The following is a 17319-nucleotide window of genomic DNA, read 5'->3' on the forward strand; positions in this document are numbered from 1 at the left end:
TAATGCATAAACAAACTAAGTAGATAGAAATGTATGTTCTGTCATGCGAACATGGATAATATGGATTACGTGCACAATGCTGACAAACAAGGAACCTGCTAGTGCTCGTTTAAACGTAATAAAGATTATATGAGACAGGTGAATACATTAAGAGGCCCACACTTTATAAAGAGCTGTGTGGTCTCATTCTATAAAGGTGTTTCTGTATTAGCAGCGTAGGTTGAGGATCTCTAATGATCACAGCATGTACACTGTATGCGTGCCACATGAATGTTGTTGCTGACTGCTGATGTATAGCATCTGTCATTCCCGAGTGTTTACGTGGTGCTGATGAGGTCATCAGGGTCAGAGATTAAGCTCAGATATTAGTTTCGCCATCAGGTCACTTATCAAAACCTATTTTAACCTAGCATTACAACCTGGATATCTCTAGTAATTTTAGTAACATTTCTTCCAACTGGAAGAATGGTTTAGCACTAGAGGAGCCGTCACATTTGAATTACATACAAAATTAACAAAAGCAATGCATATGCACAACAGGAAATGATGTAATGCTCCAAGGCTTCTGCTTTGAAAAAAACAATAAGTTAAATAATATATGTTAAAAAAAAACTAAGAAATAGTAATACATTCAAAATGTTAAAATATACAATCTAGTCCAGTTTCCCGTAATCCATGCAGCCTTTATGCACCTACACTCTAGAGAAAGCTCTGATTGAGCGCTTTTGATGAATGTAATGCTCAAGATGTGCTTTTGAATGTGTGAAAAATTTGATTTCTAAAAGCACAACTGGACCCATCTGTCTGAAATTTACATTGGTCACTTGTTTTTTTCCCCTTTACATGATCTACGATGTTTAGATCTATGAAGTTTATATCTGTTAAAATCTATTGGTCAAATGTCGTATATGAATTCGGAGGTCTGAGTCCTTCAAAATTCTACACTGATTATTCCATACTCCCTCTCCCTTGTTCGCTTGTAAGTTAATGAAAGCGAATGGAACACAAATCCTAGTGTGACTATCTGTGAGTCCTTATTCAGAGCTGCACTCATAAGATACAGGAAGTATTGACCTATAGCTCTGCCATGTATTTCCTTGCATGTCCCTTCATATACAGTACATGAACAAAAAATTGCCAAGTTTGGTCAAACAGTAATAATCACTGCCTTTCACTGCAGCGATGATTTTCTCCGGGTGAATCTATTGAAATTCTCATAATTTGCCATTGATTCGGTTTTGCCTTCATATTGAGGTGGCTGTCATGGGAATAGTTTGCTAAATGAATCTATTAGTCCAACATCCCTGTATACTCACACTGACCTTGACTACACAACGTCCTTAAGAGATGTTCTACAGCAAACTGCACACAGAGGATTTTCGTATTCATCCTGGGTTGGAAGGATTTTCAGACAAAGCTCTGTGTTTATGAGCTGATCCCGAGGGGCTTAAGAGAGAGAAATAAGAAGCTCTGTGTACTCTGGGGGGAAGTCGAGAAAATGGAGGATGGGTTTGATTGGCTGTTTTCAAACTGTGCTGCATGACTGTCACCATGCATGAAGGAGCCAGCTGTCATGAACATCTCTGACATCTGGGATGGGTGAAGGGATGTCTGGGTAGTTTGTCTTTGACATGATGCTTGGAATGTCATGAATGGCATTAAAATTGTCCTCTGTATAGGCCTATCAGTAACCACAACTGGTCCTAATGAGTAAGTTTTAAGCAGTCTAATAATCCAGGTGTTTTCAGATTGGGATCCAGAGACCCCCAGGGGATGCAAGGGGCTGCTAGATTGTCTGGTAAAAAAGTAAAACCTCTTTGGAAAGCTATTTATTTTGAAAAGAGCTATATAAGTAATTTTGAATTGAAAAAGTTTATTTTAGGTTAATATACTGTATGTACAGTACACTATAATTATAAAAGTACACTAGTGGTTAGAAAAGTATGTTTTTCCAAATAAAATTTTAATAACTTGCTCTTGCTTTAGAAATGAATACTTTTCTTAAGAAGGCCAATAATTTAATTTTGGAAACAACATGTCATATTCATAATATATCACTGTGACGAGGAGGAGGGCGTGGCTGTGTTTTGAGGGTGCGCGCCTGGCGCTGAGTTGGCCAATGAGCGGGAGAGGGATAAAGGGGAGCCGGAGATATTAGTTAGAGAGAGAGAGAGAGAGATGCACTAGCTGTGTGTGTGTGCATGCCTGGGGGGTTTTGCTGCAAAGCACTCTTTATGTTTTGCTTAAGTTCATTTGTATCATTAAATGTTTGTGTTGACTACTCAGCCGGTTCCCACCTCCTCCTTGCCCATCTTGTGAACCCGTTACATTGGTGCTGAAACTCGGGAGGGAGGAGGGATGTGCTGTCGGAGAGCCCTCGCCGCTGATGGAGGGTTGCGACGCCGAGGAGGTATTTGTCTGGTGGTACTGGAGCAGTTCGCCAGAAGACGCAGAAGCCCGCTACCATCCACCAGGAGACAAAGGAGCCGCTGCAGTCCACCAGGTGGTGGAGGATCCGCTGCCGTCCGCCAAGTGGTGGAAGTTCCGCTGCCGTCCGCCAAGTGGCGGAGGAGCCACTGGCGTCTTCCAGGATGTGGAGGAGCCTGCTGCCATCCACCAGGAGGTGAGGACCCGTGCCATTGGCCAGCGTTGGGGAGGACTTCTGCACAGCTGCCTGAGGACCAGTCGACAGTGTGTTCAGGGACCGGCGAGGCAGTTTTTTCTCTCTCTTCTCTCTCTGTCTCTCTTTCTCTCTCCCCTCTCCCTATCCTCGTCTCTCCCAGATTCTCAGGAGGCGGTGTGGTGGAACGGCCATAAAGGTAGCATCTCCCCTCCAGAGTTGGGGGGGTAAGCCAGTTCAGATGGTACCCCGGCCTGAATCGGACAATGGAGGAGTGTGACGAGGAGGAGGGCATGGCCGGGCCGTCAGGGTCCGTGCCTGGCGCTGAGTTGGCCAATCAGTGAGAGAGGGATAAAGGGGAGCCAGAGACGCCAGTTAGAGAGAGAGAGAGAGACATGAGCTGTGTGCGTGCGTGTCTGGGGGTTTTGCTGCAAAGCACTCTTTATGTTTTGTTTTAATATTATTGTGTCAATAAAAGTTTACGTTGACTGCTCAGCCTGTTTCCGCCTCCTCCTTTCCCATCTTGTGAACCTGTTACAATCAAACTTAATATTTTTCTCACACAAAATCATGAGGATACAGGGACTCCTACAGAGAGGAATGAATAGAATAGAATAGAATAGAAAAGAATAGACAGGTATGTTTTTCAACACAGAAAACTGAATTAATTGACAAAAAAGCTCTTTTCCCACACATGAAGTGATTTGGTCCAGTTTATCACATGATGAAATCCACAATTGTGATAGAAGTTATTGTATATTCACATGACAGGGAAATATACTACACAGAACATGCTGCTTTATATGTAGTCAGATTACATTTACAGTTTTTACCATAAATTAAATCGCATACCTAGGATAGGCTTACTGTGTGTTTAAATATCAGACTTGACCGGATGTTTGAGAATAGAGCTATGCAAAAAAATTATCAATAATCATATCTGTAATTACATAATGCCTTTTAAAGGTCATGTTAGCTGAACTTTCATGAATTATTATTATAATATAAAAGGGTTTAACCCATGGATTAATGTCTGCAGTGTGATATTTAAAGATTCCACTGCACTCCGTAATCTCTGCTGGATTACTGCTCCTGAATGGCTGACATCAGTTTTCATAACTCAATGCTGTGTTTCTCTCTGAAGCAAGTGAGAGAGAAGTTAGAGTGCAGTTTGTTCATAATCTTCCATAATGTATTCCTCTGTATTTTGTTGTGCCACAGTATCTGGTTGGAGTTGCCTCATAGTTAATTCTCCTTTTATTTTAAAGCATTTACACAAGCTATTCTTACACATTTCCTCTAAAAACCAGTCCCCTCTCATTAAAACAATCTCCTCAAAAGTGTCATATGCTCTGTTTTTCTCTCTCTGCCAGAGCTAAACTCAGATAAAAGCTCAAAAATACAGTTTTATCTTATGTTCTCCCTGTATAATGATGTCATAATGCCAGTCATTTTAAATCTTCCATGTTCCGTGACATCATTGCACATTCCATTCCTCCTCTTTTCTGTGTTACTCAGAGCTCACTTATGTAACCATTGATCCACAGATGACACAGCTGACCTGCACTTAGTTAATGTGTTTGTGTGACCTTCTGCATATGAGAGAATCTGATAATGTGACAACTGAAACGGAACAAATGTAAAATATTTTATCTGAAGGACTCTACATGTGTTATATGTAATGCATATTTATGTTATAAGTGAATATCATTCACACACAGGTCAAGACCAGACAAAGACAAAAAAGCCAGACCAATACCAGACACCCTAATTCCCAGATGACACCAGACCACCCAAGACCCAAAAGATATCTATTATAAACCAGACTCAGAACAATACCAGACTTTGTATGACCCAGACCCAGACAAATACTAGACCCTATGAGACCCAGACCCAAATCAGTAACAGAGCCCTAAGACAAAGACCCAGAACAATAATAGACCCCCAAAACCCAGAGCAGACCTCTTAAAACCCTGACCCAGATCATTACTAGACCCTGAAAAACCTAGGCTCAGACCAATATCAAATGATTTAAGACCCAGACCAATATCGAACCAACTGTAACCCAAATGCAGACCAATACCAGACCCCCTAAGACCCAGAACCAGACCAGATCCAGACACAGAGCATTACATGAATTCCTAAGTCCCAGACCAAAATCAGACCCTCAAAGACCCAGATGCAGACCAATACCAGAACCTCCAAAATCCACATGTAAACCATATCCAGACACAGACGAGTACCAGACCCCATAAGGCCGGTTCTCCCAGACTAATGCCTGTCCCTCTAAGAACAAGACATTACCAGATTCTTAGACCCAGATCAAAAGTAGATACATTGAGGTTCAGATCTAGAGTAAGACCTAATCTTATGACCCATGCCAATGGCAGATGTTCCTGAAGGAGGAGTCCAGGTGTATAATTTTACTGGGGTTAGTCTTTTTAAGAAGTCAAGTAATCTCATATCTCATGTTTTTTAAAGACATTTTATGTCTCTGCCCCCCTTAACACATGTATTACATAGACCTCTGACCTTTTCTTCCTCTTGATCAGTAGTTGAATCATGCTAAAGGTGTTACCGTCTGGTACACATTTCTGGACAGACCTTGACTCACAGTAACTGAAATGGCCTCAGTTGTGTTAAATAGGTGTATTGTGAAAATATTATGGTCTAAGTGGTTATTAGGATAATTGCCCAGTTGACTGAGAATGTATATCCTCACAAAAGCTTTTAAAGTAATGTTCTCTTTCCCATCTTCAAAACACTGTTTAATTTGGAAGAGTGCCCAAGTTAAAAAAGGAGAATATTTCTGTAAGCTTATGTGTGTGTGTTTTGGGTAAAAGTGTAGTTTGAAGTTCCTCAACGCCACCTGCTCATCAGCATCAAACATATTGTTCATGCATTTAAATATTTTTCTCATATGCTCTGATGAATATTAATCAAAAAGACAAAACAATGTATGCATTGGTGCATCTGTAAATATGCAGGCCTTTTTGACTTCACAATTTAATTACATGGAAAGGAACAAAGCAACAAAGATCTTTTGTTTCTTGCTATTAAATACCCTGTGAAATTATTTAACAAGAACCGTTTTCTTACCTGTGTTGACAGATGTCCTTTTGAAATAAGGAGTTAAGGCTGCACATACTGAAGGGCTTGTCCCTTTTTTTTAAACAGCCAATAGGCTTAAGTTTGCGTCACTGCCATGAACAATGTCTTGCTGATATTGCTGGTCGGTGGTATTAGGGGAAGCGGACTCTCTTAGGCTTGAGAAAATTTATTGGACAAAACATTTGAAAACATCTCCTGAGTGCAAGATAACTCTTCAGTAATTTTGGTTAGATTTCCCGAAAGAGTAAGAATGTAAGTCTTACTTCAAGCATACTTCAAGCAAGTATGTGTACGCAAGTGCATTCTTGCATTACTGTAGTGGTAACAAACCTCAGTACTCACTTGATTATTGCAAAGAACATATCTGTCTGTTTACAAAAGTGCTTGAAATGATGCCATTAAGCCATCTAGCCATGGTTCATCTTCTCAAATCTTAAGTAAAATAGTAAAACGAAAAAAGAAAGTGTTCAATATATGGTTACATGTTAAATTTGTGTTGCACAGTAGCCCATACCAATGTAATAGTACTACCATAGACATGAGCTTTGTAATCACGTGGTACCTCAGTGTTTTTTTTATGAAATACAGTTGTATGTATATTCCTCATACTTATGTAGCAAGACTCTCATAAGAGCAAGGAAGCTTTCTCTATGAACATGCCCATCTTTTTTAGTGAAAGCTTACGTTTGATGGACGTCTTTGTCTGTTGCGCCATGTCACACTGTTTTTTTTTTCAGCTCATGCTGGAGTGATTTTATTTTTAGATGCTGTGTCAATTTATAAGGAAATTCAGCCTTTAAAATGCCTCTCGACACACCCGCGTTCTGTTTTTCCAGTTGCATTGTGTCTGTTGTAGCCCAAGAATTTGATTGGTCTGAACGACCTATAAGACCACGTTTATACATTTTTGGTGATCCCATCACATATTGTCAGTGCTAAATACAGGTCTATATGGGTCTAAAACGTTTTGTGATTCGATCACAAAAACCACATAAGAATGCGGTCAGAAATGCATATGACTGCATCACATTTGAGGTTTAAATGTTAATCCATCCTGTATGCATCCTGGCAGCAGCGAAGCACCACCCCTTACCTGCCAATCAATAGTTACAATCAGTTTAAAACTAAATAACTGTCCGATCATAAAAATGAAAAAAGCTATATTCAAGCATGAGAACTTCACGGTTCTTCATCAATCTGATATCAACACAGGGATGCTCTAGTTAACACAGGTGATCCACAAAAATAATGGACAATTCTGCTTGAAATTATGTGTTTGTGCTTAGATTAAATTTCAGATGCATCTGGGAAAAATAGCCTGCCATTTTTCCATGCTTTATTTGTCTTTTCTAAATTTGTTGCAGTTTATTATCATTTAGTAACACACTGGCATAGTGATTGATGTTATGTTGTCATGAAACCCTCCCCTCCAAATCCAATCACAAGTGGTCACAGGAGATGCATTTAAGTGACCAGGTGTAAACAGCGATGTGTCTCACCTGACCACATGTGATCAGGTCATCCTAGATTAATACCAGGTGTAATCAAGGTCTAATTCATCATCAGTAATTGGCACACATCCACAGCATTCAAATGTGAATTTTTTTAATCCTAAATTCGACAAATATTAGAATTTTTTTTATTTAATTTAAACATTTTAATTTGACAACCTTAATGGAAAAACACATTTTCGCTGTAGCGCCTCTTGCGGCAACATTGAGAATGTTTACTTGCGTTGTATTATGAATTACGGTCTGATACATTTTGGAAAGCAACAATGCTCAAAATCAAGTTTGCGTAGATGCAGCTAAGGTGTCTTCATTTATGTGCGTAGAGTATGTTTCCGCCTTAAATTTAAAATGAGGATATCAGCTAAAAGTTTATTTCGTCAACTTTTATGTGTAGACTGTCATATAGCAAAACACATGGCCTAAAAGCCACAAAATTGCTATTTTGATTTCATGGAAGGTCTGTTTCGTTCTTGTAAGTGATGTCATTCTGTCAGTTAAAGCATACATGGCATTTTGCTTTACATTTTCATCAGCTGCCAGTCTGTCCAATCCGCTTCATTTTCACCATGCATGAAACATTTGTCAAGCATCATGATTCGATTATGGAGACTCATGTGTTTGATAAATACATCTGACAGGCTACTCAGAATGATTGTGATATTAGGATTCAATGTGTGGTCAGACTGAGACAGGGATTGTATCAGTGAGAGATGACATTGAAGACGATGACATCATCAATTTTAAAATTTTGAAAAAATATTTTTATTTTAAAATATATCAGTCTTTTTTCTTTACACATATTGAAGACATTGAGTTGATCGTTAAGTTTGTACTTTAAGTGGTATTTAGATTATGCCATTGTTTGTTTGTTTTATTCCAGATAATTGGTTTCCATCCTGTTGAATACTGGAATTGATTTCCTGCTGAGCCATTAAGCACCATTACAGAAGTGATATTGTCTGAATTACTGCTCTGTTAACTCACCCAGAATTTTAAAGTGATGTGTACTAATTGTTATAGTTTATGCACTGAATAATTAATTATTCATGAGGCCACATGTTGTTGTCTGTTGTTTGTCGTCAGTGGGAAAATGGCATGAATTTCTCAAATGTATGTTTGAACCACAGTACAGAGATTGTTGCTACACATCTGTTTAATGACTTATCCACACCCCAGTGCACACACATGCAATCAATTTAGTTTTGGTTATGCATCATTGAGTCATAATGGAAAACCATTAGAGTTGTACAAACGCATAGCTACTGTCTGTCTTTGTACAAGTCTCAGGACCTTCCATTAATCCCTTTATTTACATGCAAACGTAAACACACACACATTTTGAATACACTGCTAATCTAGACTAGACAGATCAGAGAGTTTGATTCCATGTTGTCAGGCACATAAACAGAACTGCTGTGAATTAAGCCCTAATGACTTCATATTGAGTTTGGGTTAGAGTTGTACATTATCCAGTTCTGCAGAGTTTTCTAAATCCTGCTACACTGGTCAGTCATTTTTTAGTCAGATTACAGCTAGGGCTTTTCAATTCCAGAAATTTGGGAGTGGACTCGGATTCCGATTCCTGGTTTTGGAATCGATGGAATTGAAATTGCCTTTTACTACTCATCAGTTGTTCTTGTTTAGATAGGTTTATATAGCCTAGTATATTGTCCACTATCTTTTGTACACAGAATAAAATGTCCAAACTATACACTTAGTTGGATGATTTTAGGTTATTGTACAACTCATTCACATACAAGGTTGTTTCAAATGTCGTTTCAAATGTGTAATTAAATGTCATTTATTTTCATAGAATCATTTTAATGTAAAAAAATGTGGTAAAATTTAGGCTAATAAAAAAAGATGCAAAAAGATTTCCAACGATCTGTAAAAATGTTGAGTGCTAGACTGAGTAGAGAAGTGTTTATGTGTGCAGTCCATTGATCACCTAAACTTTAACCTACCAATGTTTATATGAACTGGGGAGCTAACTTACAGTTACTTTATTCTCCTTTACCATCTCCTGGTTGCGGACAGGTAACATAGGGGAAGTTGTAACATACTCCATTTTAAATTCTGTCCAGAATTTGCCATTTAACTTGATTATTTGTTAAATCCAAAGTAAAATATCAGCAGACTATATTAGTCTGGAAAACAGCTGTCTGATGTGTTGAAGCAGAGCTTGTGCAGTTGCTTCATACAGATGAAAACATGGAGTGGATGTACTGATGGCTGATAGACTACAAAAGAATAGGGTTGATCAGTCGAGCAATTATGATTGTTTAGCTGCAGTTATTTTATAATCTGTAATTTGAATTAGTGCAGTTAAGGCTGAACTAATGGCTGAACTAAAATCAGGACAGGATGAATGTCTGGGAGCCAGGGTTGGGTATAGCTCAGAATTTAAGAATTGGCTCCCTTTCAATTAACAAGTTGAAATTTGAATTGAATTGGCCACACCCAACAGGATGTTGAATTGTAATTTGTATTGGAATGACAGGAAAGGGAATGCACTGAAATGCAATTCAAAGAAATTCAACACAGTCACAAAAGTTTAGCAACAAAACATAACTGATTACATGATTCATTTGGACTATGCCTATTTATTAGATATGTAGACTGTTGAATACAATTCAAATGATAAAACATATTTCTCATATTCAATACTGTCAAGACAGCCATTCATACTGATTTTAATGTTACCAAAACAAGACCAGATTGTTTTTAGATAAAATGTCAAATAAATGTTTTCAAAATATGAAGTAAATTAAGAGCATGAAAATCAAAGTTAATATATTAATTACTATTGAAATAAGCTAAATACAAATTTCCATATGTGGCATTTCAAACATTGATTATTATTAACATATAATGTTTCTGGAGCAACATGATCGTTATGTTGTTTCTGATACTTAGGGTACCCAAGGACCAGTTGCATTATGCTGACTTTACAATGGCTGCTTTGTGTTTACCTTCCCCTGTGGTGCGTCCGGATGTGCTTCACGTCAGCAGTGTTGGAGACCTGGGATGGGATCCCACGTTGATACAGGAAGTAAATCGGTTGGCCAAATCGGTGATGAGTGTGGTTTGGAGGTTGCATTTTTCCCTCTAGCATTACATTTTTACTCCACTGATGGTTAGGTTTAGGTTTGGGATTTGGGTTGGGGGTACAATTTATAAAACTTGCAATTATCTTCACTGAATTACTGCCTGCACAGCTGAAAACAACTAATTTCACAACTTGCTTTTGTCACCCCCCTGTGGACATTACACCCGGAAAATGGAGCCTTTAAGTGCCCATGCGCCTAACAACAACTGGAGGCAGTGTTTCAAATTTCTGCAGGCACAGACTCATTTTCGTTAAAGAAAAATCAGACTACTGTTTCCGATTTCACTTTGAGATCTGTCTGTCTGGAAATTCCCCATATAATTTAGTGTTGTGTGAGTGTGTGGGTATGACATGTTTAATGGAGAATTCATATGGAACAATTAAATGTATTTTTACATCAAATTACATCTTATTTCTTTACATTTCATTTAGCTTTAATTATAAATGCTTAAATAAAATGTTTAATTGAAATTCTACATACCTGTTTGTAACCTCAAGTATAAACATAATTGTACTGGAATTTAAAATCCATTCTCAATTCAATTCTGCACAACCCTGCTGGCAGCACAGGACATAGTGTGTCCTTGCTCATCACAGAAATTCATGACATAATTCTTAAATCTGTGTCAAACTCTTTCCATTTCTCTATTTAAACACAATAAATGCCTGACTCAGACTGAAGGTTGTGTCTTTTGTATAGATATTGCATAGAATGGATAGAATGAATACAATTAATACTTTATTGAGCTAACAATAAACAGAATGACCGAAAGGAGAGGACACAGGAATGTCCGCAGCACATGTGATAAAGCTTCAGTCAGCTGTAATTCTGAGCCAGAGCAGCAGAGGAGGTGAAAGTCCTCTGATAAGGTGAGGTTCCTTAGCAGGGCTGGGTTCTGATAAAATCCTGAGGAGAGAGAGATTCTCATTGTTGTGGTATTTGGGAAATGCTTTCACAACATCCGAAGTATTGCAACATCAGCTAATCCAGGAGAGAATTGGAAGTCTTTGCAGTGGAAAGAAAGAGAGACTAGGATGTTGAGAACTACTGAGAGAAAGAAACAGTGAGAGATGGGTAGGCCAGATATTAAGGATTTATGGTTTTAAAAGGGATCCTCAGTGGAGCTTTCATTTATATTACACTTTGGTCACTTAATTGTTTGTATGTGTGTATGTGATGGCCGACAGAGGCAGGTGTGGTTTGTTAGGCTCCACTACCTTCTTGTTATACTTCTTTTTAAGTTTGTTTTTAATATAACCAATGTTTTTCAACAGTTATATTTTATTGGGCAGGAAAACTTACATTTAACAGACATTTAAATGACAAGGAATGATCAAAAGGATCTTATTGCCTGTGATCTGATCTGATCTGATCTACCTGTGGTTCTTGGTGAGGCCATATGCTCATGGAGTTAGTGTTGCTGGAGATAAAACATCTAACCTTCCGGATTATTTCACCCCTCTGGTTGATATACCAAAACTGAACTTTTTCACTCTACTTTCTGTCAAAACAAACATCATGACATAAGAAAAGCTAAGAAACAACTTGCCAAGGGGAGCAAGTGGCATGCTCCTTGTATTTTACAGTTTTTCTTCTATTAAGTGTGATATACAGTTGAAACCGGGTCCATTGATGGATAATCAATGCAGACCCTAAAAGTGCTTCAGGGCTTGGGTCTGGTTCTGATGATTTCACTTGGAGGTCTCGTAGATTATGTCCTTGTTTGAGACATATGGGCATCTCGGTGATCCTGTTTCTCATCCGGAGAGCGGCAGACCCATTAGTCACGTTCGACAGAAACAGAGTGAGTTAAAGATATTTCAAACTGTAAACCATGGCCGTTTGGGATTCAAGAGTCAAACCAAAAGGAAATTTGGGGGATATTTGAATATTCGGACTATCTTATTAAAGGGAGATCAAGTTGAACATCTTTTTACAGACTCAAATTTGGACTTTTTAGCACTGAGTGAAACTTGGTTAAATATAAATGTGCCAACACACATGCTTGATGTTCCAGGTTATATATGCTAAAGAAAGGACAGGGTATCAAGGAGAGGTGGGGGAGTTTTTAATCTATATAAGAGATAACTTCAAATGCTCTGAAATTAAACTGGATGATATTGGTTTAGGATGTCTGGCGTTCAATTTTGTGTTATCCCCTAAAATGAATTTTAATATTGTGTAAATGTATAACCCACCTTCACATGATTCCACATTTGATCATGTTTTAGATTAATTGTTTAAAACATTGAATCATTGTAGTAAAACTATTTTACCCAGTGATTTTATTATAATATAAATTGGGCAGACAAGTGTAGTAAGCCAAAATGTAATGTGAATTACAACAAAAAATTTAATTAAAGGCCCTATAAGAATTACTAGAACCACTGAAACTCTTATTGATCTAACTTTTACTAATAAACCTGAGAGAATCATGAAAGTATGTAGTTTATTAACAGTTTTGTCAAATCATAGTATGATCTTGGTTGTCTGGAAATTAACAAAAAAAGTGATTACAGCATCCTTTTCATCAGAATAGTGAACTAGAAATTACAGGTATTCCAAAGAGTAAAGCAGATAAGGTTGAAAATGATATAAAAAAAAACATTAATTGGAGTAATGCATTACAAATCATGGATGTAGATAGGTGTTGTGAGAATATGATGACAACACTTGAACAAGTGGCTATTTTTTGTTTTAAATTGTTGAGAAACAAGGTAGTTAGTCAATTGCGAAATGAAAGACTACCTATTTTATGCATTTGATAGCGGAAGCAGAGGGAAGGTGTTCATCTCTCTGGAAGCACCTTAATAAACAAATGTGAGTGTAAACAGAGAAAACCTATACAGGAGTTGAATATAAATGGAAAAATATGTGCAGAGAGTAGTAACATTGTGAATTAATGTAATAGTTATTTTCTTCAATCTGTAGAAGAACTTGCTTTACATTTTAAATTAGTACAATTACCAAAAGTAAAAAAAAAAGATATACATTTCTCCTTTTCTGTTTTCAAGGTTGATCAACTCAAAATACTTGAAATTATTAATCTATTGAAAGATTCAAAGGGTAAAAACACTTTTGTTATGGATTCGCTCAGAATTGGAAAACAGCTGTTTTAAACCCCAATTTTTAAAGTGGGGGCAGCTAATAAAATTGAGAATTATAGACCAATTTAAATTCTTCCAGTAGTTTTGAAAATTATGGAAAAATGGTTGTTGAACATTATATGGAATTATTTATATGGAAACAAATCAGCTTCTTCACTCCAAACAGTTTGGTTTTAGATCTACAGAAATGGCAAATTGCTATCTTACAGAATTTATAAAAGAGGCCTTGGATAAAGGTAATGTAGTAGGCACAGTGTTTTTGGATCTAAAAAAGGCATTTGATACTGTAAATCATAACATATTAATGCATACATTAAAAAGGTTTAATTTCTCTGAGCAGGCAATAAATTGGTTTAGTTCATATTTAGAGGCTCGAGAGCAATGTGTTCAAATAGACTTCTTTTCAAAGTATCAAAATGGGTATTCCTCTAGGGTCAATATTGGGACCACTTGTTTTTACATTATATAGTAACGATTTATCAGAATGTTGTAAGAACAATGAGTGTATGCAGATGATACCGTCATCTATGTATCAGGAAAGACTCCAATTAAGGCAGCCAAATTATTAAAAAATGAAATGACTGAAGTGTCTCAGTGGATGCAAAATAATTGTTTGACTCTGAATTACATGAAAACTGTTTCAATGTGTTTCTCAGTTAGAAATAAAACAATTGATTATATATAATTACAATTGATCAAAAGGAAACAGAGAAAGTTATTTTTAGGTGTAATTTTGGACTCTCAATTAAAGTTTGATCAACATATAAAGAGAACTGCGTAAAACCATTAGAACAAATCTGAACTGTTTTTGCATGATACAACATTATATACCTATTAAAGCAACCAAGTTATATGTGCATGCAATGATTTTTTCACACTTATCGTATTGTGTGACCATTTGGAGTCAGGCTCCTCAATCAGTTATCAAACAAATAGTGTTTTTATATAAACAAGTTATTAAAATAATGGATCCAAAGTCAATTAAATGGCATCATTGTATAATTATAAAAAAAGGCACAGTCTACATAGTTTTTCATTTTTGAAATTCATTTTTAAATGTGTAAATAATTTGACTCCTGAAATTATTTCTCAATTAATAACAAGAGGAAAGGTGAATTACTATTAGGGGTGTAATAAGTCATAGCATACCAAGATGAAAAACAGACTTTGGACAGTCATCATTCTCAGTAAAAGGTGTACAGTTATGGAATATTTTACCAATAGAAATTAAAAGACAAACAGAATTGTTAAGTTCAGTAAAACTATAAACTGGCTTTAACAGAGCCAAATTTGTGAACATTGATGGTTTTATTTAGTGTGTATACAATTGGATATATCACTATGTATTTATATTGTCTACTATATATTATAATGTTGTATTTCATATTGCTGTTTTTTTTTTTTTTTTTTTGCTGTTTGTTAGATTTCTTAAGTAAAAAAAAAGCCTAACCAGGGACAGGTGCTGCAAATTAGCTATTAGCTGGAAGCATGTATATAGAAACATACTGTTTCAATGTTATTCTGTATTGTCCCTGTCAAAATACAAATACAGTTGGGTTCAAATACAGTTGGGTTCAAATCAAGGTCTTTCATCCTAATCTGATACAGTTTTAGTCATAATGTATCATGTTTTCATCCTCATTTAAGGGACCTTACTCTACACATTCACAGCATTTTATTTTGTTTCCCTGGGAGCAACTGGGAACAATGTCCCGGGCTTGTGACACGGGGGACCCAATTTGTCTCAGGCCCTGTAAATTTTATGTTAAAACGAGCAAGAAAATTTTGTTTTATATAAAACGTCTCTTTAAATAATAGATTTTAAAAGGTTAAGTAAGTTTTAACCTCATTGCATTCAGCCTTTTACCATAATCTACATGTCAGTCTCTGAACCTTCTCTCCTTCTAAAATATGACTTCACCTGCAAGACTTTCTTTCCTAACTCTTGCTGCTGCAAGGAGTTTAATAATAGCACCAAGTCCCCACAGAGCCAGAAAATCAGGCCAATGCAGTCAAACGTGAGCTCTGTCCTCTTGTGGTAGGTGCATGTTATTACAAGTCTCTACAAGTGAGGGCATCAACCTGCAGGGGTCCTCATGAGGACACTGGAAGAAGGAGAGAGAGAGAAAGATAGATCCGTTTAAACACCGCAACTGGAACAACCAAAAAAAATAATCTTTTAAAAACCACTCGAGATAAACAGAGCATGCTCAGTGGTGCTGTGCTTTTCGAACATGTTTGCATGCAGATGGAGGCAGACAGAGGGGTGTGTGATGGTTTGATACTGACGGAGTGTAGGAACGAGTCATTGGGAACTGAAACGGGCTGAGCTCCAGTAGCATGGCAGCAAGGATGGAAGAGGGACAGTGAAGTGGATCCAGGCACCACCAGCCCATATAGGGATGCTATTAACACTGCTGTTCTATCTGCGAGTAAAAGGTACTGTTGTGTGCTATACAGAGAGACAGAGAAATATAGAAGGATGAGAGAGATTGACAGAATAAGAGAGACATGGAAGGGAAAAAGATCTGTATTTTTGTGTTTTCCTGTTAAAATATCTAAACATCATTATTATATATTTATTTGAGAGGCTTGTTTTAGGAGAATAAATCTTGAATTAAGTTTTATTTTTAACAATTCAATTAATTGTTCATTGTTTTTTTAAAGTATGAATGTTAAGTAATTTAGAGAAACAATTGTACAATTTTGAAAGGAAAACAAAACACAAATACTGATTATGAATTTTTTTTTTTTTTTGGTCTAAGAATAATAATAGAATGAGGATATTTATTTGGCTGATAGATATTTTTTTTAAGTGATGGATTTTGTTCCTTATTGTTCCAATAGTGGTATAATGTTTTACCTACGTAATTTCTGACTCTGCTCTTGACTGAATCTTCTCTTTTTCTTTTTTGTAACTTGTCCTCTTTGCTGAGAGAGTTTTCAATTAGCTCATGTTCACTGTCACTGCCATAACAGACCATTAACAGGACAGTGTTTTATTATGATTGTAAAATCACATCTTTGTTATATAAGGCCTTTCACTCAGGTTGATTTTATTTCAAATTCAGGTTGAATTTATTTAATCTGTCAAGCATTCTGTTTTGTTGTCATTCTTTGAAAGTTGATATAGGGTTGTTAGTTGACACTTTGAATTTATCTTGATTTTCACGTCTTTGTAATCTAAGAGTTGTATTGATGTTTAGCTCTGAGGTTACTAGCATCGTAATGTGTCCCCATTTGCACCATATAGAGGTTCAACGTTTCTTTTGTAATAAAATATCTATTTATGGATTTGGTGTCTATTATTAGTGCATTGCTCTATAATAGTTCCTCAGGGCTCTGTACGCTGTTTTGTTGTTTCAAAGCAAAATGACGCTAATGGAATGTTAGCGAATGCTGAAAGCATGTACTGAGTTCTAAAGGAACTGGAACACAGTGTTCTTAGCAAGAAAAGTTTTTAAGAATGGTGTGGTGTAGTGGTTGAAGGGCTGGTAACTGGACATTCGCTGGTTCAGTCCCTTCAAGAATTGCAGTTATTTAGAGCCATCATTGTCATTATTGTGCCTCAGTTTGCTCCAGGGGCATTGTCACATTAAGGTTGCAAAAAAAAAATTCCACTAACCCTGGTCGTGTGGTGATGAAAAAAAAAAACCTAGACACTTGTTGGCTTTTGAAGGTTTGAGATGTGATAGATAGATAGACAGACAGACAGACAGATAGACAGACAGACAAAGAGAGATAGAGTGTATAGAAAGATAGAAAGATGCAAGAGAGAGAGAGAAAGAGAGCAACTCTAAGCAGATTAAAGGCTTTGTTTGTGTTTGTTTAAATTTGAATTTTTAAGTTTGAACATTCCA

At 36.7% G+C, this 17319-nt stretch overlaps 1 protein-coding gene across 3 annotated transcripts in view; it reads left to right on the forward strand.

Annotated features, from left to right (window-relative positions):
- The window catches only part of LOC127630478 (protein kinase C zeta type-like), a 131919-nt gene that overhangs the window by 36327 nt on the left and 78273 nt on the right, over nucleotides 1-17319 (forward strand). The window contains exon 1 of one of the 3 annotated variants that reach the window (XM_052108030.1): nucleotides 15719-15898. The exons of the other annotated variants lie outside the window; for them this stretch is intronic. Within the exon in view, the coding sequence (XP_051963990.1) occupies nucleotides 15862-15898 (37 nt within the window). The 5' untranslated portion in view covers nucleotides 15719-15861. Of the gene's footprint in view, nucleotides 1-15718; nucleotides 15899-17319 lie in introns of those variants that run through there. 3 annotated transcript variants of the gene reach the window in all.

This window comes from Xyrauchen texanus, chromosome 37 (genome assembly GCF_025860055.1).
Source record: "Xyrauchen texanus isolate HMW12.3.18 chromosome 37, RBS_HiC_50CHRs, whole genome shotgun sequence".
Taxonomy (NCBI): domain Eukaryota; kingdom Metazoa; phylum Chordata; class Actinopteri; order Cypriniformes; family Catostomidae; genus Xyrauchen; species Xyrauchen texanus.